Here is a 27440-nt window from a genome sequence, read left to right as displayed (position 1 = left end):
AAGTGCTGGGATTACAGGCATGAGCCACCTCGCCCAGCCATTTAGCTCTTTTATTTGATGGACTTCTTACCAGACACCTAGGGGATGCATTTCTATGTTAAGTACAGGTGTTCTGCTCAGGAGTCAAGGGGAAGGTACATTCTGAAAGAACTATAATTAAACTGTTGGGGGGAAATAGGGCAACCTAATTTTTGCCTTGAAAAGTGTTTCTTCCTACCTTTTGATTTCTATGTGATATACAAATTATATGTGGTATTACTTTTAGGTGATCAAGTACATTACATCTTTGAATGAAGACTCTACTATACACGGGTTCTTAGTGCAGCTACCTTTTGATTCAGAGAATTCCATTAACACTGAAGAAGTGATCAATGCTATTGCACCCGAGAAGGATGTGGATGGGTAAATGTGGCTTAGCTTCCTATGTCTCATTGCATGCTTTCATTTATAATATGTTTCTATTTGGGGAATACAGCATAAATGTTTCTAAAGAGTAAAGATACCTAATTGCCTTTATTTCCTTCTTATTTCCATCACTTTTTTTTAGATTGACCAGCATCAGTGCTGGGAAACTTGCTAGAGGTGACCTCAATGACTGCTTCATTCCTTGTACGCCTAAGGGATGCTTGGAACTCATCAAAGAGACAGGTAAAAACAACAAACCAAACAACAAGAAAGCATCATTTCCTGAAGCCTGGTCTTGACATGTGGTGGCATAGAGGAGGTACATAGTGGGCCATAAATAAATGGACTTGATTGGCAGAAGGGCCTGTCTAGTAAGGATGTTACCTAAATTTTCTCTCCATTTTCTCAGAAACTCTATGAAGTAGGTACTGTTACTGTTCAACTGCTAAGAGAATAGGCTCAGGCCAGGCACGGCGGCTCACGCCTGTAATCCCAGCACTTTGGGGGGCCGAAGCGGGCAGATCACCTGAGGTCAGGAGTTCGAGACCAACCTGGTCAACATGGTGAAACCTTGTCTCTACTAAAAATACAAAAGAATTATCCAGGCAGGGTGGTGTGCACCTGTATTTCCAGCTATTTGGGAGGCAGAGGTGGGAGGATTGCTTGAACCCGGGAGGAGGAGGTTGCAGTGAGCTGAGATCACCCCACTGCACTCCAGCCTGGGCAACAGAGTGAGACTCTGTCTCTAAAACAAACAAACAAAAACCAGCTCAGAGAGAGCAAGTAACTTGTCTAGGAGACAATGGAACCAAGATTTGAATTCAGAGTTATCTGAGTTGAAAGCAATTTATTTTTTGCGAAAAATAACCTATACAGTAATAAAAATTTGGATAGTTTAAAAGAATACGAAGTGAAAAGTCCCACCTACCCCCACCCCCAAAATGGGCACTGAATCTCCACAGTAGTTCCAGGACTCGACAGATGGCTGGAAATGGGTCTCCTGTACAGTTGGCCATATTGTCCCATTACTAGTTAGCACCTTGCTATTTTAATTTCATTATGAGTACTTTTAGCAGAGGTTATTTTTTACAAGGAAATGGGTCCTGGTAAAAAGAAGTAGGTCAGGCCGGGCGCGGTGGCTCACGCCTGTAATCCCAGCACTTTGGGAGGCCGAGGCGGGCGGATTACAAGGTCAGGAGATCGAGACCACGGTGAAACCCCGTCTCTACTAAAAATACAAAAAATTAGCCGGGCGCGGTTGTGGGTGCCTGTAGTCCCAGCTACTTGGGAGGCTGAGGCAGGAGAATGGCGTGAACCCGGGAGGCGGAGCTTGCAGTGAGCCGAGATCGCGCCACTGCACTCCAGCCTGGGCGACAGAGCGAGACTCCGTCTCAAAAAAAAAAAAAAAAAAAAAAAAGAAGTAGGTCAGAAGTTTCAAGTGGAAAGTTTTGGCCAGCATAAATGAAAATTTTCTGTGGTTGGCAAGAAAAGATCAATCAAGCCATAAGCTTTGACAGTTCATTTCTACAGTTAAATGTATATTCTTCAGCATATTTAGCAAACATTGTAGTGCCTTGCTTAAAAAAGAAAAAAAATCCCACGAGGACAGCACCTGAAGGCCACTGCCTCTTATTGACAGTGATGCTATCATTTGCCCTGATGCAGCTTTAACTCTTCTGCTGAATCCTTAAAAAGTATAGAAAGTTACCTTTTAAAACTTCGTGGTCCTTACTTCTAGATGTTCATGATGTTAACATTATTATTATAAGAGTTTATCTTTTCCTGAAAAAAACGATTTTATACAAGAAGCACAACTTAAACCCTACCTGCCTTGACCAAGGGTCTACTGCCCTCAGCCTTGACTGCCCTGAGGACTCTGATGAAGTCATCAACTTCTCTCTGCTTTCTTCTTTGTGGACAGCTCATTCTCGGGCTCCACTTTGTGGCCACAGACACCTACAGCCTGGTTCCATCCTCAAGCCTAACAGTCATGGGGTTGGATCTTATCAGCTGAGGGAAGAAATATGGTCACCTGTCCACTACTGGATACTCACTCAGGCTGTCTTTAGTAGAGTATGAGTCAGCCCTAAAAAGGACATTGGTATATTGCCAGAAACATGGATGCTGTGATGCAAAAAGAAAGCTTGCTGCCACAGTTAAATTTCCCCTTTATCATTTCCCTGCAAGTAACCCTATGGCTCAGGCCCTAAGCCAAAAGAGAAATTTGGGTGAGGAACTGTATAAACAAACTTACCAAATTTGGAAAGAATTACTGATACTAATCTAATTTCCTACACATCTCTCCAACCTGTTACATACACCCTATTTGTTTTAACTGTTTTTCCCATGTAATTTAATCTGATATCTTCTTCTGTATGGCTGATTAGCTGTATGTCAGGGTTTCTTTTTTCTTTGAGTGTAGGTTTTCTTCCCACTCCCTTATGACTCAATGAATGATCTTGGCTTAAGCTGCTCCCAAAAACCCACGGCAAGAAGGACACATGTACAAGTCCCAATTTATAGCTGAAACCCTAGAGTTGAGAATATTATTGCCAAAGAAGGAATGTTTTTGGGAAGGTTTCTGTTTGATGTTAAGAACCTGTTTTTGTGCACTTATTCTGAATTCTCCACGTGGCATGTGAATGAGGGCAGCTTCTATCCTCCAGCTCTGATGCAGGCTGGCTTTTCTTTCAGGGGTGCCGATTGCCGGAAGGCATGCTGTGGTGGTCGGGCGCAGTAAAATTGTCGGGGCCCCGATGCATGACTTGCTTCTGTGGAACAATGCCACAGTGACCACCTGCCACTCCAAGACTGCCAATCTGAATGAGGAGGTAGGGAGTCCAGGGGAGAGGTGAAGGTGTTACAGTGGGGAGGGTGGGTGTTCTTTTCACACACTAAGTGCCAGATGCTGCCATGTCCTTTATACTCATGACCTCATTTAACCCCATCATCTCATTTTTACAAGATGAAAAAGCAAATTCAAATTAAAGGCTGAGTGGGGTGGCTCACACCTGTAGTCCCAACACTTTGGGAGGCTGAGGCAGGAGGATTGTATGAGCTCAAGAGTTTTTGAGACCAGCCTGGGCAACATAGTGAGACACTTTCTCTGCAAAAAAATTAAAAATTAGCCAGATGTGGTGGGCACATGCCTGTAGTTCCAGCTACTCGGGAGTTTGAGGCAAGAGGATTGCTTGAGCCCAGGAGGTTGAGGCTGCAGTAAGCCATGATCACACCACTGCACTCCAGCCTGGGCTACAGAGCAAGACCCTGTCTCAAAAAAAAAAAAAATTAATTAATTATTTAAAAAAAAACATAAAATTAAAAGCGTGCCCAAGTTTATACAGAGTTTGTTCTGTGTAATTTCTCTTTTCTTTTTTCTTTCTTTCTTTTTTTTTTTGAGACGGAGTTTCACTCCTGTTGTCCAGGCTGGAGTGCAATGGCGCGATCTCAGCTCACCACAACCTCTGCCTCCTGGGTTCAAGTGATTCTCCTGCCTCAGCCTCCTGAGTAGCTGGGATTACAGGCATGTGCCACCGCACCTGGCTAATTTTGTATTTTTAATAGAGACAGGGTTTCTCCATGTTAGTCAGGCTGGTCTTGAACTCCTGACCTCAGGTGATCCGCCTGCCTCCGCCTCCCAAAGTACTGGGATTACAGGTATGAGCCACCACGCCCGGCCTTTGTCTTTTTTCTTTAGAGACAGAGTCTTGCTCTGTTGCCTAGGCTAGAGTGCAGTGGCAGTCCATCAGAGCCCACTGCAGCTTTGAACTCCTGGGCTCGAGTGATCCTCCTGCATCAGCCTTCTGAGTAGCTGGGACTACAGGCATGTACCACCAAGCCTGGCTAATTTTTAAGCTTTTTGTAGCGACAAGGGTCTCACTGCATTGCCCAGGCTGGACTCAAACTCCTGGGCTCAAGCGATCCTCCTGGTTCACCTTCCTAAAGTGCTGGGATTACAGGCATGACCCAACATGCCTGGCCTCTCACCAAGTACTTTCTACCTTAGTCTGCCTCGTGGTGGACAAGGATTAGCAGTATAGGCACTCAGACTGACCTCTGGCAGCCAGATCCCATGTATGTAAAAGTGGTGGCCTCAGAGTGGAGGTGCTCCAGAGGCAGTTGTGGGCAGTAGTCTGCTAATATCTACGGCAGCTTGTTCTAGATCCCTGCATCAGGTTCCTGAGCCCAAGAATGCACACATGCCCATGTGCCTGTTGACAGTGCAGTCTCTTAAATGTGGGGAGAGAGCAGGAGAGAGGTCTAGTACCTTCTCTTTTAATCCTCCCAAACTAGTGCTTTGTGGAAGGTGGTAGCCCCATATTCTGTAGGAGAAGAAGCAGTGTCTGGACATTATAACACGCAGGGCCCCAAGCCTGTTTGCCTCTCTGCCTTGCAGGTTCACACTGATTTCCCTATTGGGTAAAATGGCTGGTGAAAGGGAGCTCTTGGCATGTGTAGAAATGAGCATGGCATGTGAAGGGCTGTCAGAAACAGTGCGTGGCTTACATTTGAGGCCTTAACCCAGTGTCTTATGAAATAGCCTATGACAGTTAAGAATTTAATACAAAGCTCAGGGATATCCTTTTCATTTCTGGGTTTTTTTGGTGTGTATTTCATTATTTCATTTCTGATGTCCAAATCCCCTACCCCCTAGGTAAATAAAGGTGACATCCTGGTGGTTGCAACTGGTCAGCCTGAAATGGTTAAAGGGGAGTGGATCAAACCTGGGGCAATAGTCATCGACTGTGGAATCAATTATGTCCCAGGTGAGTGTTGCTGGAGGAGGAAGGTGGCTTCTGGTGTTGAGGATGGTGTCTAGGTCATCAAATGAAGCCTGAGAGAGAAGCTTGTCTCTAATTTTATGCTTGTAGTACTAAGGTTTAGGGAGACTGACTAGCCCAAGGGTGCACAGTTAGTAGATAGAAGAGGTGCCACTTGCAGGCAGGTCTGGTGCCAGAGCTTGTGATTTTAATCATGTGCTGTACAGCTTCCAAGATGACTTTGTCCAGGGAGAAAGTGAGACGGAGGGCAGGAGGGATATATCACTTTATGTTCATGTAGAGATCACCCTTTATTTTAGCAAAGTTGTTGGATGGATTTAAAACACAGTATAATCATTGCAAAGTGCTATGAGAGTCCAGAAGAAGGACTCATTCTGCCAAGAGGAAGGCTTTACAAGAAGATGTTTGACCTGGGTTTTTTTCTAGGCTGAGAGGATAAATCTAGCCTTTTAATCATGTCCATAACTATACTTGGCATCCTCATCCCCCAGTTACCCCTTACTCCCATCTTTTGGTTAGTACCACCATTCTTCCTTCCCACAGGTCTGAAGCCTTTTAGTTTCCCTCCCAAGCATTCCCTATATTGGATCCGTCTCTAAATATTAGGAATTGTTTTCTGTCTCCTCTGTTCTCAGTGTCACCACTGAGTGTTACCTTCTCAGCTGACAGGCTGTGATAACTTCCTTGCAGGTGTCCCTCCCTCCCGCTGCTTCCCACTCAGATCTATCCCCATGCTCTTGCCTTGCCATGTTCACCTTTGGGCATGGACCTCTGAGCCTCTTCCTTCTTACTTGCCAGACTCCTTAGCCTCACACTAATTTCAGTGACCTCTGCAGCCTGTGATCTCACTTGCGTGTGAATACCTGTCTTCAACTTGTAAAGTGGACCACTTTCTCTTCCCTGCACATGCCTCATTTGTCCTTTGTAGTTCCCATCCCTGCATTCTTAGTGGAGTGGGCTATTCTTTCAAACAGAAAACTTCACAGAACAATACGGCAAAACTTGTATGCGTCCTCATAGATTCAAGAAAGGAACTATCTTTAACTGAGCAACTATTGTGTATCAAGCACAATGCCAGGCCTTGGGCTGCACAACTGAATAAGGTTCAACTTGACCTTCACCTTCAGCTTCTTCCTCCCTGTCATGTCCATTATTCCTTCCAAACCTTGTTTGATTTCCCCTTATCAAGGGATGATCTTTCCTTCTCTGCCTCCCTCCTCTCCCACAGAGCATGTGTATTGTATCTTTTACTGTATGTGTCTCACGTGTGGCATCCTGTGCTCTCCTACCTAGATAGCTCCTCAAGGGCAGTGGTCACTGTGGCGCCACATCCAGCCTCCTGCCATCTGACCACTGGCACTCATATCTGTTGAATTGTTGAAGGGAGTTATAGCAAGAATAGCCTTTTTTCTCCCTTCCCATCTCAAGTTTCAGATGTAGACGCTGAGCTGCCAGGAACATTAGTCACTGTCAAGCCTTCACCGTTTTTAACCTCCCTCCCACTCTCCCCACCGTGCTTTTAAGACAGTAGCTCATAATTGATCACTCATTTTCTTGTAGTGTAATTATCTAACAGGCGATAAAGAAATTGCTCTCCTACAACTCCGCACTTTGAATACTTGCGATATGACATTCAAGCTCAGTCTGTTTAAAACCTTGCATCTTCTGTAACATATTTCTGCTTTTGGCATTTTTTTTTTTTTTTTTTGGATTACATGTGAGAGATGGAGAAGAAAAACCTGGGTGGGGATCTGGAGTCTTGCAGATACGTAGGAAATGTTGACTTAAACATGAAACTTGCCATCTTGTTCACATTAATTTCTTACATAGACAATAAAATATGAATAAAATCAAAGCAGTATCTTCCCTCCTGGTCACCAGTGTTTTTACTGGTAATTTGCATATAGGCAAATGAATGTTGATAAAGCTGAATGTTATTGTGTCCCCCAAAGGATGGCAGAATCACTCAGTTATAGACCAGCAAATGGGCTGCAGGACCTAAAGACTGATATTTGCATATGTTCATTTTAGAAGCAACATATTCTACCACCGAGCTACTTCTTGGTTCATATTTTAATTACTTAAATAGTTTGCATGGTCCACTCAGGGATAACATTGTAAGTCACTTGCCAAATTAAGAGTGAATCAAGGTGTGTATACCTTTTCCAAAGAATGAATATTTTTAAAGATTCAAGTGCAGGGCAGAAAGTATTAGCCAGAGAAACACATAAAAGTGTTCTTCCTGCTTGGCTTACTAAAGATAAATTGAGAAGGGCCAAATCAATAGTGTTTTATTTGGAAGAGTTAAAAAGAGGGAACAGATTCCCCACCCTACTCCAATCCAGTCTCAACCTATCCAGTGTAGCTGCTTCTGGACTGGCCTCTATTATTAGGGTCCCCAAATTAAATGTAAAAGAGTCAGGGCTCAGCTGGATCTTTTTTTTTTGAGACGGAGTCTCGCTCTGTCGCCCAGGCTGGAGTGCAGTGGCCGGATCTCAGCACACTGCAAGCTCCGCCTCCCGGGTTTACGCCATTCTTCTGCCTCAGCCTCCCGAGTAGCTGGGACTACAGGCGCCTGCCACCTCACCCGGCTAGTTTTTTGTATTTTTTTAAGTAGAGACGGGGTTTCACCGTGTTAGCGAGGATGGTCTCGATCTCCTGACCTCTTGATCCGCCCGTCTCGGCCTCCCAAAGTGCTGAGATTACAGGCTTGAGCCACCGCGCCTGGCCTCAGCTGGATCTTTAGTTGAATTTTGTACATGTAATTTGGCAAGGAAAGAGAAATTCTGGGGCTGGGGGTAGATAACCAAAATGTCTGCTCATTACTGAGGTCATATACTTAGGTTGAGCAGTGGTCACTTTTTCCACTGACCACATCATCCTATCCACGAAGCACTGCGTATTTAGCAGTGCCTCGTCAACCCTGACAGTATTTGGTTTAGGAGCAAAACTGAACTCATCTAGTGCTGCGTTTACTCGTGTAGTCAAGATATGTGTCTCTTATCTGTGGGAAAACGAAAATGACTAACATTAACACATAGAAATAGATGCAGCAGGTATTTCAAGCTAACTACATGTGAAGACTATTGAAACTTGTACAGAGGGCAAACCTCTACCTATATTTCTTGGCATTTTGAAATGACTCTAGGGGCTGTGAGAGAAAATGTTCTGCCATAGTTTGCTGCTTTATAATCTTTTAGAAACCTGAAACCATCCCAGTCAGTTGTGTTTACCAGCTCCTTTTACTCCATATAAAAAATATCTTACGTATCTGTGGTGGAAAGAGAAACTCTTGCGCTTGGAGGTTGCTTTTTCAATTTCAGTAATGTACACATTTTCTCATTTTGCCCTCAGCAAACTTGTGATAGGTAGTGTTAAGCCTTCTTTGCATTTTGGACTTCAGATTAATATGGAGCCCACAGGAGCTGCAGAACTAACTTTTTTTTTTTTTTTTTTTGAGCTGGAGTTTTGCTCTTGTTGCCCAGGCTGGAGTGCAATGCTCACTGCAACCTCTGCCTCCTGGGTTCCTGCCTCCTGAGTCTCCTGCCTCAGCCTCTGAGTAGCTGGGATTACAGGTGCCTGCCACCACCCCCAGCTGATTTTTAAAAATATTTTTAGTAGAGACAGGTTTCACCAGGCTGGTCTCAAACTCCTGACCTCAGGTGATCCACCCACCTTGGCCTCCCAAAGTGCTGGCATTACAGGTGTAAGCCACCACACCTGGACCTAACTTTTAATAAAAGAGCTGATGCTACAGCTAATCTCTTTTTATTTATTTATTTATTTTTTTGAGACGGAGTCTCGCTGTGTCACCTAGGCTGGAGTGCAGTGGCGTGATCCCTGCTCACTGCAAGCTCCGCCCCCTGGGTTCACGCCATTCTCCTGCCTCGGCCTCCGGAGTAGCTGGGACTACAGGCGCCCGCCAGCACGCCCGGCTAATTTTTTTGTATTTTTAGTAGAGATGGGGTTTCACAGTGTTAGCCAGGATGCTCTCGATCTCCTGACCTTGTGATCTGCCTGCCTCGGCCTCCCAAAGTGCCTGCTAATCTCTTAATTCTGGCTTCTTTTTTTTTTTTTTTTTTTTTTTTGAGACGGAGCGCCCGCCACCTCGCCCGGCTAGTTTTTTTTTGTATTTTTTTTTAGTAGAGACGGGGTTTCACCGTGTTAGCCAGGATGGTCTCGATCTCCTGACCTCGTGATCCGCCCGTCTCGGCCTCCCAAAGTGCTGGGATTACAGGCTTAAGCCACCGCGCCCGGCAATTCTGGCTTCTTGCCTCCACCTTGGAGCTTCTTCTCAGTTGTGGCGATCTGATCAGAGAGAAGTGGTGATGTCGCTACGACTACCAGATGCAGCCTGGGAGCCTTATTGCTTCAAGGTCTAGGCCCGCCCCCAGCCCCTCCTGGAAGTGCACTGAAGCCAAGTGTAGGATGTTCTTTGTGTGAGTGAGCAATGATGCATCACTGGGTTTTGTTCTCTTGAATAGCTATTCTCTGCTGGTAAGATTTGTAGTTGTTCTTGTGTCCTTTTAAGGGAAGTGTAATTATATTCTTTGCCTTTAGCATACATTTAAGTAGCTGTGTCTTTGGAATTGGATGTCGAATTGTTCCTCCAGCTCACACATGGAGCTCACAAAATGCTGACAGTTGCTGTAGAAACGATATGTGGCAGCTGTGACAGAGTTGGAGCTTTGTGCACCCAAAAAATTTCCTTTGTAGGCTTTGGCAAATTAACATTTTAAAAGGTGCTCATTATATACTGGGTAGTTGGTTTTAAGAATAAAAAACAGTTGATATTTTATTTGTCACCTGAGAGACTACAAAAGGATTCTCCAGGTTCTGAAAAACCACTTATGCATCTTGGGAATGTTTGCAGGTAAAATAATTTTCTCCCTAAGAAATAGCAAGCATCTGTCATTCCATAGCTTTTCAGTTAAGTAGGCACTGGAGCCTGATGGGACTTACACACCCTAAAATTCTGCTGAGTTTTTGTCGTAACTGATCACCAGGATTAATTCTGAGACTTAGCTTTGATTTCTCCCCACTTGGCCAGATGATAAAACAAATGGGAGAAAAGTTGTGGGTGATGTGGCATACGACGAGGCCAAAGAGAGGGCGAGCTTCATCACTCCTGTTCCCGGCGGCGTAGGGCCCATGACGGTTGCAATGCTCATGCAGGTACTTGTGAATAAAAGTTTCTATAAGAGTTCTGAAAAGCTGATTGAGTTTTGGCTGCCTTTCTCCCCAAGTAGAAATGTCAAAAACCTACTCAGAAGTTAAGTAAAGATGTGAATTTATTGAGAAAAAGGGAAGGGAAGAACAGAGAAGTAAGATCAGGCACATTAATAGAGGAAAGTAGGGATGGCATAATTCCAATCTCTTTTGGAATATAATAACTTTGAAAGAAGAAAAGTGCAACCCCGGTTTGGCCAGGTCTGTTTTGGTGTGCCTTCCCTTTCTTTTTCTTTTTTCTTTTTTTTTTTGAGACAGAGTCTCGCTCTGTCCCCCAGGCTGGAGTGCAGTGGCACGATCTCGGCTCACTGCAAGCTCCGTCTCCTGGGTTCAGGCCATTCTCCTGCCTCAGCCTCCCGAGTAGCTGGGACTACAGGCGCCCGCCACCGCACCCGGCTAATTTTTTGTATTTTTAGTAGAGACGGGGTTTCACCGTGTTAGCCGGGATGGTCTCGATCTCCTGACCTTGTGATCCACCCGCCTCGGCCTCCCAAAGTGCTGGGATTACAGGCGTGAGCCACCGCGCCCGGCCTCTTTTTTTTTTTTTTTTTTTTTGAGATGGATTTTTTCTCTTGTTGCCCAAGCTGGAGTGCAATGGTGCGATCTCGGCTCACCACAACTTCCGCCTCCCGGGTTCAATTGATTCTCCTGCCTCAGCCTCCTGAGTAGCTAGGATTACAGGTGTGCGCCACCATGCCCGGCAAGTTTTGTATTTTTAGTAGAGACGGGGATTTCTCCATGTTGGTCAGGCTGGTCTCAAACTCCCAAACTCAGGTGATCCACCCACCTCGGCCTTCCAAAGTGCTGGGATTACAGGTGTGAGCCACTGCGCCTGGCCTGCTTTGCCTTTCTAACATGCACCAGCTGACAGGGGCCAGGCAAGCAGCCCCAAAGCATGTTAGGTGCCTGTTGACTCTGACCTCAGATGGAAGGATGGTAATAAGTGGGTGTGAAGCAGTTCATTTTGTGATTGAACTGGAGTGACCTGGAGCCTGAAACTGAGGTGAGGATTAAAATAACCACCTCTTCTAAGTTTCATTTATTTCATTTTGTTTAGAGCACAGTAGAGAGTGCCAAGCGTTTCCTGGAGAAATTTAAGCCAGGAAAGTGGATGATTGAGTATAACAACCTTAACCTCAAGACACCAGTTCCAAGGTAAAAATAAAATTTTACTGATTTAAAACTTTGTGAATTGTTCGTTTTTAGTTGAAAGATACTGTGGGTGCACATATGCTCCCTCTGAAGGCGCCATCGGTGGTTGGGGTTGGGTTGGGGGCTTGTTACTACTGTGGGATTAATTAAACTCAGTGGATAAACATTAATACCTATTTTCTATATTTCCAAAGTGACATTGATATATCACGATCTTGTAAACTGAAGCCCATTGGTAAGCTGGCTCGAGAAATTGGTCTGCTGTCTGAAGAGGTAGAATTATATGGTGAAACAAAGGCCAAAGTTCTGCTGTCAGCACTAGAGCGCCTGAGGCACCGGCCTGATGGGAAATACGTGGTGGTGACTGGGTATGGTTTTTATTCATGTTGCCATCCAAATCTTCCTATCAGTCCTGATCGTTCATACCAGGCGTTGCATTTGCACTTTGCACATGTATGTAGAGGTGCCTTTAATTTGATTTTAGCATTTTCACCTATATTTGATCTCATTTGATCCTTACAGCAATCCTGAGAGGTAGGTAAGAATAGATGATAATCATAGATGAGAAAATTGGTCAAAGTTATCCATCTGGTAAGTGGAAGAGTTTGGTCTTAAAACCCGGTCTTAAGATAGAATCACCTTTTGTTGTTGTTGTTGCTGTTGTTGTTTTTGAGATAGAGTCTTGCTCTGTTGCCCAGGCTGGAGTGCAGTGGCATGATCTCAGCTCACCACAACTTCTGTCTCCCGAGTTCAAGCGATTCTCCTGCCTTAGCATCCTGAGTAGCTGGGCTACAGGTGTGAGCCACCACGCCCAGCTAATTTTTGTATTTTTAGTAGAGACTGTGTTTCACTATGTTGGCCAGATTGGTCTCGAACTCCTGACCTTGTGATCCACCCACCTCGGCCTCCCAAAGTGCTGGGATTACAGGCGTGAGCCACCGCACCCGGCCAGAATCACCTTTTTGAACCCCAAATTCATTAATTCAGTGGATCTAGTAAGCACTCATTTTATTGCTGGACTGAGGTTATATTAAAAAGCTAGTTTTTGAGTAGCTGGGATTACAAGTGTGCGCCACCATGCCCGGCGAGTTTTGTATTTTTAGTAGAGACAGGGATTTCTCCATGTTGGTCAGGCTGGTCTCAAATTCCCAAACTCAGGTGATCTACCCACCTCGGCCTTCCAAAGTGCTGGGATTACAGGTGTGAGCCACTGCGCCTGGCCTGAATATAAAATGAGAAATTAAAATTATAGCTGTGTCTCTATAAGATAAAGTATATTTGCTTCTTACAGCAAGAAGAGCTAAAATACAGGAATCATTTTTTTTTCTTAAAGGTTTTTGGAAATTACAACTAAGACTCTTGAAAAAGATGTCTTTCAGGGCTTTTGTCTTTCTTTTTCTTTGTCTTTTCTTTCTTTTTTTTACTTTAAGAGATGGAGTTTTGCTCTGTTGCCCAGGCTGGAGTGCAGTGGTGCAGTCATAGCTTACTGTAGCTTGGAACTCCTGGGCTCAAGTGATCCTCTTGCCTCAGCCTCCTATATAGCTGGGACTACAGGCATACACTGCTATGCATCACTTTGTTTTTCTTAATCTTTAGATTACGAGTCATTCTCTAGGGTCTGCTAGGTGTGACTTAGTGATTCAGATACACTTCACTTAATTCTTTAAACTTTTTCTCTTTTGCTTTCGTCTTGAAGAATAACTCCAACACCTCTGGGAGAAGGGAAAAGCACAACTACAATTGGGCTAGTGCAAGCCCTTGGTGCCCATCTCTACCAGAACGTCTTTGCATGTGTGCGACAGCCATCTCAGGGTCCCACCTTTGGAATAAAAGGTACTAGTGAGACTGGACCGTGGGTGATGACAGGGGACCTGCTTCTCCTTCAGTCCTCCCAGGCACACGTGACCTATGATACTTACGAGGTTTCGACTCATTTCAGCACCAGAAATGTCATTCTCACAAACCACTGTGACTATGCTTTTGATGAAGGCTGTCATTGGATCTCCCCAGCTCCTGCTGTCACTGTTTGCCACTGCACAGGGATTCTCTGGGATGGGTGATATGTAGCTGGGGGTGCTTTTATTTGACCCTCATAGTCCACTGCCACAGTAACAATAAAGGTAATCATAGCTACTGATCATCTTACGGATACTCTAGAGACAATGACAAACCCCACAGATGTTTCACTTTGTTGAAAATAAGAAAAGCCTACCCTTATTGAATATATGCTTTGTGCCAGATATTGTGCTGACCAGTTTTTGCATTTTATTTTATCATCCAGTACAAGATAGTATTGTCACCATTTTACAGTAGCAGCAACTGGGACTTCAGAGGTGGCTTGGTCAAAGGCACCTGTATTAAGTACCAGAGTGATTCTTCCATGTCTATTTCAAGCTCTAAGCTAGTACCATACTCATACTTTACCCTCAGATTTTTATTGCTGCGGTACTACGAACATGTGTTTTGTTTTGTTTTGTTTTTTTTGAGACAGGGTCTCACTCACTCTGTCGCCCAGGTTGGAATGCAGTGGTTGCGATCTCGGCACACTGCAACCTCTCCACCTTCTGGATTCAAGAGATTCTTCTGCCACAGCCTCCCAAGTAGCTGGGATTACAGGTGTGCACGACCATGCCTGGCTAATTTTTGTATTTTTGTTAGAGATGGGGTTTCACCATTTTGGCCAGGCTGGTCTTGAACTTCTAACCTCAAGTGATCTGCCTGTCTCAGCCTTCCAAATTGCTAGGACTATAGGCATGAGCCACCATGCCAAGCTGCTATCTTTTTTTTTTTTTTTTTTTTTTTTTTTTGAGAAGGAGTCTCGCTCTGCCGCCCAGGCTGGAGTGCAGTGGCCGGATCTCAGCTCACTGCAAGCTCCGCCTCCCGGGTTCACGCCATTCTCCTGCCTCAGCCTCCCGAGTAGTTGGGACTACAGGCGCCCGCCACCGCGCCCGGCTAGTTTTTTGTATTTTTTAGTAGAGACGGGGTTTCACCGTGTTAGCCAGGATGGTCTCGATCTCCTGACCTCGTGATCCGCCCGTCTCGGCCTCCCAAAGTGCTGGGATTACAGGCTTGAGCCACCGCGCCCGGCCTGCTGCTATCTTAATTAAAATAATTTTTATTAATTATGATAGGTTCTTAGAGTTAGCTTTCTCTGCTTGGTGACAGGGTATCAAATTTTGCTTGTTTTAGCAATTACTGCAAATGTTGACACGGGGTACACCTTCACCCTTCCACCTTTTTTTTTTTTTTTTGGCAATGGAGTCTCGCTCTTTTGCCCAGACTGGAGTGCAGTAGCATGATCTTGGCTCACTACAACCTCCGCCTTCTGGTTTCAAGCGATTCTCCTGCCTCAGCCTCCTGAGTAGTTGGGACTACAGGTGCATGCCACCATGTCTGGCTAATTTTTGTGTTTTTAGTAGAGATGGGGTTTCACTATGTTGGCCAGGCTGGTCTTGAACTCCTGACCTTATGATCTGCCCGCCTCGGCCTCCCAATATGCTGGGATTATAGGCGTGAGCCACCGTTCCCAGCCCACCCTTCCACCTGTTTTATAAATATAATCACTTAGTTCTGCTCTTGAGCTTGTCTTAACCCCCTTTCAACTTCAGCACGAGCTATTCCTTATTGTGCTTATTGAACTCTTTATTTTCCTTTTACTCTTATTGCAAATTGCCTCACTGCACGGTCTCTGCCTCACAAAAATGAAATACATATTAATAAATCTCTGGGCTGGGTGAAGTGGCTCATGCCTGAAATCCCAGCACTTTGGGAGGGCAAGGTAGGTATATTACTTGAGGCCAGGAGTTCGAGACCAGCCAGGCCAACATGGCAAATCCCATCTCTATTAAAAACACAAAAATTAGCTGGGCATGGTGGTACGTGCCTGTAATCCCAACCCATTACCCTCCAGCCTGTGAGACAGTATGAGACTGTCTAAAAATATATATATATATCTGATTTACATTTATTGCACTGATAACGTGGTAACCTGGACATTTTTGAGACACGGTCTTGTTCTGTCTGGAGTCCCAGCTCAGGCTGGAATGCAGTGGCATGATCATAACTCACTGCAGCCTTGATCTCCCAGGCTAGGATTACAGGCATGAGCAGCCATACTTGGTGTCCTGGACATCTTTAACTGACTTTTGGCTGATACAGATTGAGCATCAGAAATCTAGAAACCTGAAATCTGAAAGGCTCCAGAATTCTAAACTTTTTGAGTGCTGACACGATGCTCAAAGGATATGCTCATTGGATCATTTCAGATTTTAAGTCGTGGATTTGGGATGCTGGATCATTATGATGCAAATATTCCAACATCTGAAAAACAAAAACCCAAATCCAAAACCAAAATCCAGGCATTTTAAATAAGGGATACTCAACCTGTAATCCAAGTATAAATCTAGCAATCAGGCTGCTTTCTAACAGCCTAATCTATTTATATCTATTTAGGAAATATATCTCTATTTAGGAAAAATTGCAGTCTTTGTGTTAGGTGTATGTACTTTAAATATTTCTGTTTTAAAAGCCAAAGAAACTTTATGAGAGTAGGAAATTGAACAGGTTTGCCTTTATGTAACTGTCAGCTGGGTGTTTTAACACATGCCGATAATCACAAGGAACCTATTTCTAAAGATAATGAGTAGGTATATATTTGTTCATGGTTTTGTCATTTAAACTCAAATTTCAATTGAGAAACTACTTAGTATTAGAAAACACTTGATCAAAACTGTCCAAATGATTGTAAAAGGTAAATAAATAAATGTGCTTAGTAGTTGCAATAATGCATTTGCATTTATTTGATTTCTGTCATTGGAGAAGGATGCTTAACTGAGTCCCTACCCTTGACCTGTCCCCTAGGTGGCGCTGCAGGAGGAGGTTACTCCCAGGTCATTCCTATGGAAGAGGTAAAGTATTTTGGGATTTGGCTGAATTAGATCCTTTTTTTTTCTTTTTTCTCTTTGGCTGAATTAGATGCCTTTTTTTCCCCAAGACGGAGTCTTGCTCTGTTGCCCAGAGCTGGAGTGCAATGGCACGATCTCGGCTCACTGCAACCTCTGCCTCCCAGGTTCAAGCAATTCTGCGTCAGCCTCCGGAGTAGCTGGGATTACAGGCACACCACCACGCCCAGCTAATTTTGTATTTTTAGTAGAGACGGAGTTTCACCGTGTTGGCCACGCTAATCTTGAACTCCTGACCTCGTGATCCGCCTGCCTCGGCCTCCCAAAGTGCTGGGATTACAGGCATGAGCTACCATGCCCAGCCTAGATTCTTTATTATAGCTTTTTCTCTCTGGAAATTAGCCTTTTTTGTAGAGCTCTTAGTGGACAAATGACTTGTTTCCCAGCAGAAGCAACACCTAGGGGGAAAACAACTTTATTTGTAGACTTGTGATACAGCTTGGTTTCAAACTTTGGCTTTCAGTGGGAATGATCATTATAAGCAAATCACCAAATGAAGCATGGTATTGGGAAGCACCAATACATAGCGAATTCAGAATTCATTTATGTAACAGCAGAAATAGGAACAGTGCATAGACATAGAGTTGGTGCTGCTCCCGTGCACTTCTCCTCGCTGTTTCAAGGTGTGTCCTCAGTAACCCAGTGTTGCTATTGATCCCAGTGGTATGGTATTTGTGGTCTCTGGACATCTCATTTTGGAAAAGCTGCAAGTTCTGTATTTGGGAGGAGATTCTTCTGCAGACAGATAATTGGTCATTTATGTTTTCTTTTTTTTTTTTTTTTTTTTTGAGACAAAGTCTGCAAGCTCTGCCTCCTGGGTTCACGCCATTCCCTCTGTGGCCCAGGACCTCGTGATCCACACCCGCCTCGGCCTCCCAAAGTGCTGGGATTACAGGCTTGAGCCACCGCGCCCGGCCTATGTTTTCTTTTTTTTGAGACAAAGTCTCCCTCTGTGGCCCAGGCTGGAGTGCAGTGGTGTGATCTTGGGTCACTGCAACCTCCGCCTCCCAGGTTCTCCTGTCTCAGCCATCCAGGTGGCTGGGATTACAGGTGCGCACCACCACACTTGGCTAATTTTTATGTTTTTAGTAGAGATGGGGTTTCACCATGTTGCCCAGGGTAGTCTTGAACTTCTGGCCTCAAGTGATCTGCCCACCTCAGCCTCCCAAAGTGCTGATATTATAGTTGTGAGCCACCATGCCCAGCCAGTCATTTATGTTTTCAAGAACTCCCTGTATTGGGTGTTCGTCCACTAGCTGGGCTGCCTTCAGTATTCCATTGGCTTTAAAATAGGGATTGAGCTTTGCAATAGAATGAAAGTTGGAAAGATACAGAGCAGCTGGGAGACTAATGTGGCTTCTGTTCTTTTGTAGTTTAATCTCCATCTCACAGGTGACATCCATGCCATCACTGCAGCTAATAACCTCGTTGCTGCGGCCATTGATGCTCGGATATTTCATGAACTGACCCAGACAGACAAGGTAGGATGCCAAAGCCCCATGAATCCCATTGAACACTTTTGAAAGTATTGAACCATCTGAATTAGTGTTGGTCTCTTGGGTGCTGAGGATGCAGGTAGCAAGGCAATGGGGTTCCTCTCATTTTAAAGCCCCTTTCTTTTCTTTAAGGCTCTCTTTAATCGTTTGGTGCCATCAGTAAATGGAGTGAGAAAGTTCTCTGATATCCAAATCCGAAGGTTAAAGGTAAGCTTTTTTTCTTCCACATTTTTTATATTGTGTGGAATCTGGAATCTGATCATTGATTAGGACATAAAAGTCTTCTTGGAGTAGCCTATTTTAGATGAAGTTACATCAGTAATCATAGTCTTAAAGTCGTGATACATAGCAAAGATTGATGGTAGAGGTTATTTCTCATTTATCTATAGATTAGAAGTGGCTAGTGTGGAATAAATAGAACACTGACAACCTGCCCTCAGCTCAGAAAAAAACGACACTTCCTTTATAACATGAACAAGAGTCAGGATGCCACTGTGGCAGCGTAGCAGCCTTTGGAGTTTGCATCATTGGGACCTTAAGCAAATTTGTTAAATGACTTGTTTCTCTGTTTACTCGTCTGTAAAATAATACTTGCCTTCCCCTGAATAGATAAGGGTCTGTGTTAAACAGTTAAAAGCGTGGTTATATCTATATGTTATTTGAATTTCTGTAACAAATATGCAGTTAGCATACACCATACCACCTGACCCAGAAATCTCACCCAAAATAAATCTCTGTTCACATAAAAATCTGTACATTAATGTTTTTAGCAGCTCTATTAATAATTTCCCAAAACTGGGACTAATCTAAATGTCTTTCAATGGATGAATAAATAAACAAACTGGTACATCCATACAATAAAAATAAATGAGCTATTGATACAAGCAACAACTTGGATGAATTTATGCTGGGCGAAAGAAGCCAGTCTCAAAAGCTTGCATATTGCATGACTCCATTTGTATGATATTCTCAATAAGAGAAAATTATAGTGCTAGGGAACAGATCAATAGATGCTAAGGGTATGGATGAAGCGAGGGTATGACCATAAAGGAATAGCAAAAGAGAGGTGTTTTGTTTTGTTTTTTGTTTTCTTTTTTGAGACAGGGTCTCTCTGTCACCCAGGCTGGAGTGCAGAGGCACAATAACAGCTCACTAAAGCTTCCACCTTCCAGGTTCAAGCAATCCTCTCACCTTAGCCTCCTGAGTACCTGGGACTATAGATGCACACACCACCACACCTGGCTAATTTTTTACTTTATTTTTTGTAGAGACCTTGTCTCACCATGTTGCCCAGGCTGGTCTCAAACTCCTGGTTTCAAGCGATGGTCCTGCCTCAGCCTCCCAAAGTATTAGGATTACTGGCGTGAGCCACCACGTCTGGCCACAAGGGATTTTTTGTTTTTGTTTTCTGTTTTTTAATTTTTCAAAAAGGTATTGGTTTTGTTTGTTTGTTTGTTTGTTTAAGACAGAGTCTCACTCTGTCTCCCAGGCTGGAGTGCAATGGCGTGATCTCAGCTCACTGCAACCTCCACCTCCCAGGTTCAAGCAGTTCTCCTACCTCAGCCTCCTGAATAGCTGGGGTTACGGGTACCTGCCACCATGCCCAGCTAATTTTGGTATGTTTAGCAGAGACAGGGTTTCACCATGTTGGCCAGGCTGGTCTTGAACTCCTGACCTCAGGTGATCCACCTGCCTTGGCCCCCCAAAGTGCTGGGATTACAGGCATGAGCAAGGTTTTACTCTGTCACCCAGGCTGTATTGCAGTGGTGCAATCACATCTCACTACAGCCTCAACCTCCAGGACTCAAGTGATTCTCCCACCTCAGCCAACTAGGTAGCTGAGACTACAGCCAGGTACCACCATGCCGAGATTTTTATATATTGTGTAGAGACCGGGTTTTGCCATGTTGCCCAGGCTGGTCTCAAGCTCCTGGCTCAAGCGATCTGCCCACCTTGACGTACCAAAGTGCTAGGATTACATGCATGAACCACTGAGCCCAGCTTTTTTCTTTTCTTTTCTTTTCTTTTCTTTTTTTTTTTTTTTTAAGAGATGAGGAGGCTGGGCATGGTAGCTCACACCTGTAATCCCAGCACTTTGGGAAGCCGAGGCAAGCGGATCACCTGAGGTCAGGAGTTTGAGACCAGCTTGACCAACATGGAGGAACCCCGTCTCTACTAAAAATACAAAATTAGCTGGGCGTGCAGCTGCATGCCTGTAGTCCCAGCTATTCAAGAGACTGACGCAGGAGAATCGCTTGAACCCGGGAGGCGGAGGTTGCAGTGAGTTGAGGATGCCCCACTGCACTCCAGCCTGGGTGACAGAGCTAGACTCTGTCTCAAAAAAAAAAAAATTGGACTTGTGTTTTACAACACTTCTTGGTCACTATGATACTGTGATTATTTAGGTCTAGGCTTAGGGAAATCTGTTGCTCAGTTATAGGGACAAACATGTTAATAATACCTTTGTACGTGTGTGAGTAATGTGAATTTGCAGATATTGGGATAAAATCACTTTTGTCAGACCCAGAAAAAACAGGGCTGGGAAGACACGAAAAAGAGGAGGCTCACACTTACACGTCTGTGATAAGAACTGTTTGCAAGGCCTGTAATCCCAGCACTTTGGGAGGCCAAGGCAGGAGGATGACTTGAGCCCAGGAGTTCGAGACCAGCCTGAGCAATGAAGCAAAACCTCGTCTCTACAAAAAGTTTTAAAAATGAGCCAGGCGTGGTGGCATGCACCTGTAGTTACACCCAGCTACTCGGGAGGCTAAGGCAGGAGCATCCCTTGAACCCAAAAGTTCAAGGTTGCAGTGAGCTATAATTGGGTCACTATAATCTAGCCTAAGTGACAGAATGAGACCTCGTCTCAAAAAGAAAGCAAAAATTGTTTCCAATGACTTCATAAAACCCCACAAGAAATCCCTTCACATCCTTCACACATCTCCTGCTTTGCACAGCTTGCATGTTTCAAATGTATACTTATGTTTCCATGACAAGACTTACCACTAGACATTCTTTAGGATGGGAGTAATTCAGATAAGATGCTCTTGAAAGGATGCTTTCGCAGTAACGGCAGCTGCACCAATGAATTGACAACTCTGCTTTGAGCTTCTGGGAGTGATGAATTCTGTATTTTTTATTTTATTTTTTATTTGAGACAGGGTCTTGCTCTTTCACCCAGGCTGTAGTGCAGTGGCACAATCATGGCTCACTGTAGCCTCGACCTGAACTTTGTTTCTAAGCAGACTACGTGAAGGTCTCTCTCCTTTTTTTTTTTTTTTTTTTTTTTTGAGATGGAGTCTCACCCAGGCTGGAGTGCAGTGGCATGATCTCGGCTTACTGCAACCTCTACCTCCTGGGTTCAAGCAGTTCTCCTGCCTCAGCCTCCCAAGTAGCTGGGATTACAGTCACCCACCACCATGCCCAGCTAATTTGTGTATTTTTTAGTAGAGACGGGGTTTCACCATGTTGGCCAGGCTGATCTCGAACTCCTGACCTCAGGTGATCTGCCCATCTCGGCCTCCCAAAGTGCTGGGATTACAGGCGTGAACCACCACACCCAGCCATAGCTCGCCTTCATTGCTAGTAAAAGCTTCCCTTCCCTCACTAGGCATATTTGTGGCATCCCAAGTTATAATCCTCATCTCTCATTCCTGAATAAACTCAACCTACTTGGAGATAATTTTTTGTAATGTCTTTTTTTAGGTTGACAGTGGGAAATAACCCCCAGCTTTCAGTTTTTCCTTCTGAATTCAAGATGGTTTGCATTTCCTAGAGGGGATCCCATTTAGAGCTAGAGATCAAAATTTTTGTTTTACATTTATTGTGCTTCTATTTGTCTTATTTTATGTTTTCATTTTCCTACCCTTTCAGAGACTAGGCATTGAAAAGACTGACCCTACCACACTGACAGATGAAGAGATAAACAGATTTGCAAGATTGGACATTGATCCAGAAACCATAACTTGGCAAAGAGGTACCAGAGCAGTATACAAATCCCGTTTGTTTTGACTATATTGCACACCCCACACCCTCCAGAATAGTTGTTAAAATGTGAGGCTCAGAAGCTTCCATGTTGGTATTTTACCAGCGAAGGCATGACTAAGATGGTGACATTATTTCTTTTTCTTGCCACCTCTCAGTATCTCTCCTTATTAGCTGTCATCAAATCTCTCTTCATTGGATTGGTCGAACATTTTGCTGGCTATTCAGTGTTGACTGAAATTAGGGTAGTTAAACCAAAACTAACATTTTACAACTTTAATTTTATGCAAAAAGTTTTGGTGTCATGAAGTAGAGAAATTATGTTTAATCACTTCTTGAATCATGTGTGACCTTTATTCTTAGAACTCTTGTGTGGCATAAATGACTTGATTTTTTCTGTAGTTCTCTAGCTTACCTAATTTTTTTTTTTTTTTTTTTTTTTGGGACAGAGTCTCCCTCTGTTGCCCAGGCTGGGCACAATCTCGGCTCACTGCAAACTCCACCTCCCAGGTTCAAACCATTCTCTTGCCTCAGCCTCCCGAGTAGCTGGGACTACAGGCGCCTGCCACCACGCCTGGCTAATTTTTTGTATTTTTAGTAGAAACGGGGTTTCACTGTGTTAGCCAGGATGGTCTCAATCACTTGACCTTGTGATTTGCCCGCCTCGGTCTCCCAAAGTGCTGGGATTACAGGCATGAGCCACTGCACCCGGCCTACCTAATCATTTTTTTACCTCATTTTATTAAATTCTCTTATATTAGGTAGCCTTCAAGGTTTAATTACTTACCAATTTAGTAAGTAGGTTGCCTGGCTTCACTGCCATATGTTACTTTTCTCAATGCACAACTAGTGTAGCTTAGATTTTACTTTGCATCAACAGTGCAGCTTTCTATTCTGTATCACTATTGAGAAGGAATCTTCATCCCCTCATGCAGAATGCAGCTGAAGGCCAATTTATTGACCGTTTTTGTGATTTTCCTTGACTCAATAACTGTTGCTAGCTAATGGCATTTTTTAGATGACACTCTCAACGTCTAAAACCACACAGGAATTTCTCTGCCTTTGCTTCAATAGCTTTAGACAAATGGTATAATATTTTATAAGGAATAAGCTAAAAGTCCATTTTGAAGATTTAGTATCCGATTTACTTTTCTTTTGCTCCGTGTCTCATTCATGTTTTCTAAGAAACTAGAGGCAGTCATACCTATTGACTGGCTATTTTTTACAGAAATATTAGTTACATGAAACCTAATATTTTTTTCTTTTGAAAAATAAGGGTTGGCTCTAACAACGCATTACAGTAAGAGTGGGGCGTGTGTGTGTGTCTGATTGCTATATAAGACACTGCTTTTGGTATGAAATTATGATAGTCTTTATGGAAAATAATTTGGCATGTTATCAAGTGTCTTAAAAATGCTTCTCCTCCTTGACTCATTTAGAGTATGAACTGGGTTTTTTTGTTCAGTGTGTGTGTGTGTGTGTGTGTTTTAGTTTGAAATTATTATTATTATTATTTTTTTTGAGACGGAGTCTCGCGCTGTGTCACCCAGGCTGGAGTGCAGTGGCGCGATCTCGGCTCACTGCAAGCTCCGCCTCCCAGGTTCACGCCATTCTCCTGCCTCAGCCTCTGAGTAGCTGGGACTACAGGCGCCCGCCACCACGCCCGGCTAGTTTTTTTTTGTATTTTTAGTAGAGACGGGGTTTCACCATGTTAGCCAGGATGGTCTCGATCTCCTGACCTCGTGATCCACCCGCCTCGGCCTCCCAAAGTGCTGGGATTACAGGCTTGAGCCACCGCGCCCGGCCTGAAATTATTTTAATTTTGAAATAGAAAACATCTTGAAAGGAAAAAAAACCCACAAAATATATAGGCAAATTTGTACTCTGTGAGCTTCTCACATCCTCACACTTCTTCACCAATCTCTAAGATGAAAAACTCTGTTCTAAAACATATTCAGCCATCAACAATGATGTTATTAATAGGAATATGGATCAATTTCATTTTGTGTTTCTTTGATATTGTTTGGCATTTGATACTGAAATGGCAACTCCTGTTTCCTCTCCATACTCATAGTACGCTCAGTACCTCACTTCTGACACCAGATGGGTAGTTTTTCTCTTCCACAACAATTCAACTTTCACTTCTCCAGTGGATATTGACTGAGTATCCTATGATTTAACTCAATTCTGATACTAACTGTCTGGAGCAGATCCTATAGGTAAAGGGCTTAGTCCTACAAGACTGCCCCACTTCACACATGAATCGCAAATCCAGGTTGTCACCTGTGCTTCTGATCAACTGGTTATGAACTGGAGGGTCCCCACAATCCCCTGCTCAGGTTCATTTCCTAGAATGGTTCACAGAACTCAGAGAAGCATTTCACTTGTGTTTATGGTTTATTATAAAGGATACAGCTCAGAAACAACCAGATGGAAGAGAAGCATAGGGTGCATCACTCTCCCAGCACCTGGATGTGTTCACCAGCCCAGAGGCTCATCAAATGTTGTTCAGGATTTTTTTTTTTTTTTTTTTTTGAGACAGAGTCTCGTTCTTGTTGCCCAGGCTGGAGTGCGATGGAGTGATCTCAGCTCACCGCAACCTCTGCTTCCCAGGTTCAAGCGATTCTCCTGCCTCAGCCTCCTGAGTAGCTGGGATTAACAGGCATTTGCCACCATGCCCGGCTAATTTTGTATTTTTGGTAGAGACAGGGTTTCTCCATGTTGGTCAGGCTGGTCTCAAACTCTTGACCTCAGGTGATCTGCCCACCTTGTCCTCCCAAAGTGCTGGGATTATAGGCGTGAGCCACCACGCCCGGCCTGTTCAAGAGTAATATACACCCCTAATACCTTACCCAGAGGTTGGTGGGTGGGACTGAAAGTTCCAGTCCTCTAATCATCTGTTCTTTTTGGTGACCAGTCCTTTCCTGAGGCTGTCTAGGAGACCTACCATAAGTCACTTATTACCATAAACTCAGGTGTGATCAAAAGAAGTTTGTAATGAATAATAAGACACTCCTATCACCCTTGGAATTCCAAGAGCTCTATGAGCCTTGTGTCAGGAACCCATGGCAAAGGTCAAATATATTTCCTATTACACTACACATACAAAAAACCAGAACTGAGGGTACACTAAAATGTTAACAGTAGTTAGTCCTGGGAAGTCGTTAGTTGGTTAGTTGCTTGATCTTTGCCATGTTTTTCGTGGTTATACAATTGGATAGATATTCTGTCATCAGAATAGAAATTATCTCTGTTAAGTGTGCTATGTTTCCTAAATTTCCAGACCAGGACTGGCACCCACCATGTTTCAAAAGATATTTGCACTTGCCCTGATTTGATGGCTCCTGTGTTTCTTACGGTGGTGGAAAGTCAATGAGTCATCATCCCACAGAACAACACAAACCTCAGTCTTTTGAAAAAATGTAGACTGCTCTGTTTTTCTTATATGTGGAATAGGCTTTAAAATAGATTCCAGATTTCTAGTTAACTGTTTGAATTCTCTAGATGGAATAAAACCAAGCCACTCCACATTCCTTTGCTTTAAAAATAACTCCTGTGTATTTATGGTATATGAACATCATTTCTTAACTTTAACACATATTCTAGCTTTGCCATCCATTTTGAGATCAAATATTGATAGACAATCATGCAATTAGACTTATTGCTTTAAAACTCTGCTGCTTCCTTTAACTTTGTGGTCCTTTTACTCAAAATCGTTCTATATTTTGCCTGTCTGCTATAGTGTTGGATACCAATGATAGATTCCTGAGGAAGATCACGATTGGACAGGCTCCAACGGAGAAGGGTCACACACGGACGGTAACAATTTGTCCCTTTCCAAGGAGATTAGTTCGGAGGCACTAGATCTTGCTGCTTCTCTCCTCCTCCATCCTCTCTCATACGATTGATACTGCCAGGTGTTGTTCTGCCTTCTCCCTTTTAAAATGGAAGTGAGTAGGTGTGTGGCATTGAGCACTCCTGACAGCTTTTGCAATAAATCCCATGTGTCACCTGTGTGTTTTTCCCCCAGCATTTCTTCCTGGAGGTGGAGAGCCCCAAGTGAATATCCTTGCATAGAAATTGATTAAAATTGCTTCTTTTTTGTAGCCATTTCACTGTATATCTCCTTGGTTTAAGAGGTACCATATTGTTCCCTTGTATATGAAGAAAACAATAAGCACATGATTATAAGCGGCCATGATAAAATCATAGCTTTTTGGTCCTACTGTAACATTTATTTAAAAAAATTGACAACTCAGGGCTGGGTGTGGTGGCTCACGCCTATAATCCCAGCACTTTGGGAGGCCGAGGCGGGCGTATCACTTGAGGTCAGGAGTTCGAGATCAGTCTAGCCAAACCCCGTCTCTACTAAAAAAATACAAAAATTAGCTGGGCATGGTGGCACGTGCCTGTAATCCCAGCTACTTGGGAGGCTGAGGTGCGAGAATTGCCTCAACCCGGGAGGTGGACGTTGCATTGAGCCGAGATTGTGCCACTGTACTCCAGCCTGGACGACAGAATGAGACTCTGTCTTAAAAAAAAAAAAAATTGACAACTCAGGGTCTTGGAATAATTAATTAATATTTTTTGCTATTAGAAGATTATGTTCATTAAATATTTTGGGTAGTATTCTGTTATTCTATCCTTTTAAGCTATTTGTTTAAGCCTCAGATGTAAAAAAGGATCACTTGCAATTCACACTTCTGGTTTAACACACAGTTTTTGCTAGTGCTTCTTTTCCCTGCCCACAGGCCCAGTTTGATATCTCTGTGGCCAGTGAAATTATGGCTGTGCTGGCTCTCACCACTTCTCTAGAAGACATGAGAGAGAGACTGGGAAAAATGGTGGTGGCATCCAGTAAGAAAGGGGAGCCTGTCAGTGCCGAAGATCTGGTGGGTACCCAGGCATGCCAGGCTTGGCGACATCTGTATCTGTTGTCCTAGGGTCTTTCAGCAGTTATTAATAACAGAATTTAATGCTGTACTTAAGACATTACAATTAACTCATCAGTTTAATCCTATTTTGCTAATTGCAAGATAATTATGAAATGTTTAAAAAGTACATCAGAGTGAATAATAGGTGGTATGCTTTACTAATAGATCACAAGTCCAGGTGATTTGAGTAACATCTTCATCCTGTGGGCATCTCTAAAAGTGGGCGTATGACTTCAATTTGCAGAGAACATCAAGAGTACCATTGCTTTATCTTTGTTGCTAGTTAGTTCAGCTACACTTTGATGGCTTAATAGAGTGACCTGATGTTAAAAGTTGGTATTGAACTCTTGCGTAATATTGCAGTTTCAGCTTTGGAAGACACATATTGAGTTTGGTATTTATAGAAATGTCTGCCCAGATACCAGAGTTACAAATAACTGAGTACTCTAGGAACAAGCATTGCCATGCTTTAACCGAGTCTAGAATGGATTTCTCACA

The 27440-nt window shown here is 43.6% G+C and overlaps 1 protein-coding gene across 2 annotated transcripts in view; it reads left to right on the top strand.

Moving 5' to 3' along the window:
• Positions 1-27440, top strand: part of MTHFD1 (methylenetetrahydrofolate dehydrogenase, cyclohydrolase and formyltetrahydrofolate synthetase 1) — a 75347-nt gene that overhangs the window by 28858 nt on the left and 19049 nt on the right. For both annotated transcript variants that reach the window (XM_050799246.1, XM_050799247.1), the window contains exons 5-18: positions 266-402; positions 548-648; positions 3100-3236; positions 5060-5171; positions 10237-10361; positions 11473-11570; positions 11762-11935; positions 13264-13400; positions 16428-16474; positions 17902-18009; positions 18157-18231; positions 21898-22000; positions 25751-25827; positions 26760-26900. In XM_050799246.1, the coding sequence (XP_050655203.1) occupies positions 266-402; positions 548-648; positions 3100-3236; positions 5060-5171; positions 10237-10361; positions 11473-11570; positions 11762-11935; positions 13264-13400; positions 16428-16474; positions 17902-18009; positions 18157-18231; positions 21898-22000; positions 25751-25827; positions 26760-26900 (1572 nt within the window). The remainder of the gene's footprint in view (positions 1-265; positions 403-547; positions 649-3099; positions 3237-5059; positions 5172-10236; positions 10362-11472; positions 11571-11761; positions 11936-13263; positions 13401-16427; positions 16475-17901; positions 18010-18156; positions 18232-21897; positions 22001-25750; positions 25828-26759; positions 26901-27440) is intronic.

The sequence above is a fragment of the Macaca thibetana genome, chromosome 7 (assembly GCF_024542745.1).
Source record: "Macaca thibetana thibetana isolate TM-01 chromosome 7, ASM2454274v1, whole genome shotgun sequence".
NCBI lineage: Eukaryota > Metazoa > Chordata > Mammalia > Primates > Cercopithecidae > Macaca > Macaca thibetana.
The sequence above is the reverse complement of the archived record's forward strand: the minus strand, read 5'-3'. Positions and strand labels throughout refer to the sequence as shown.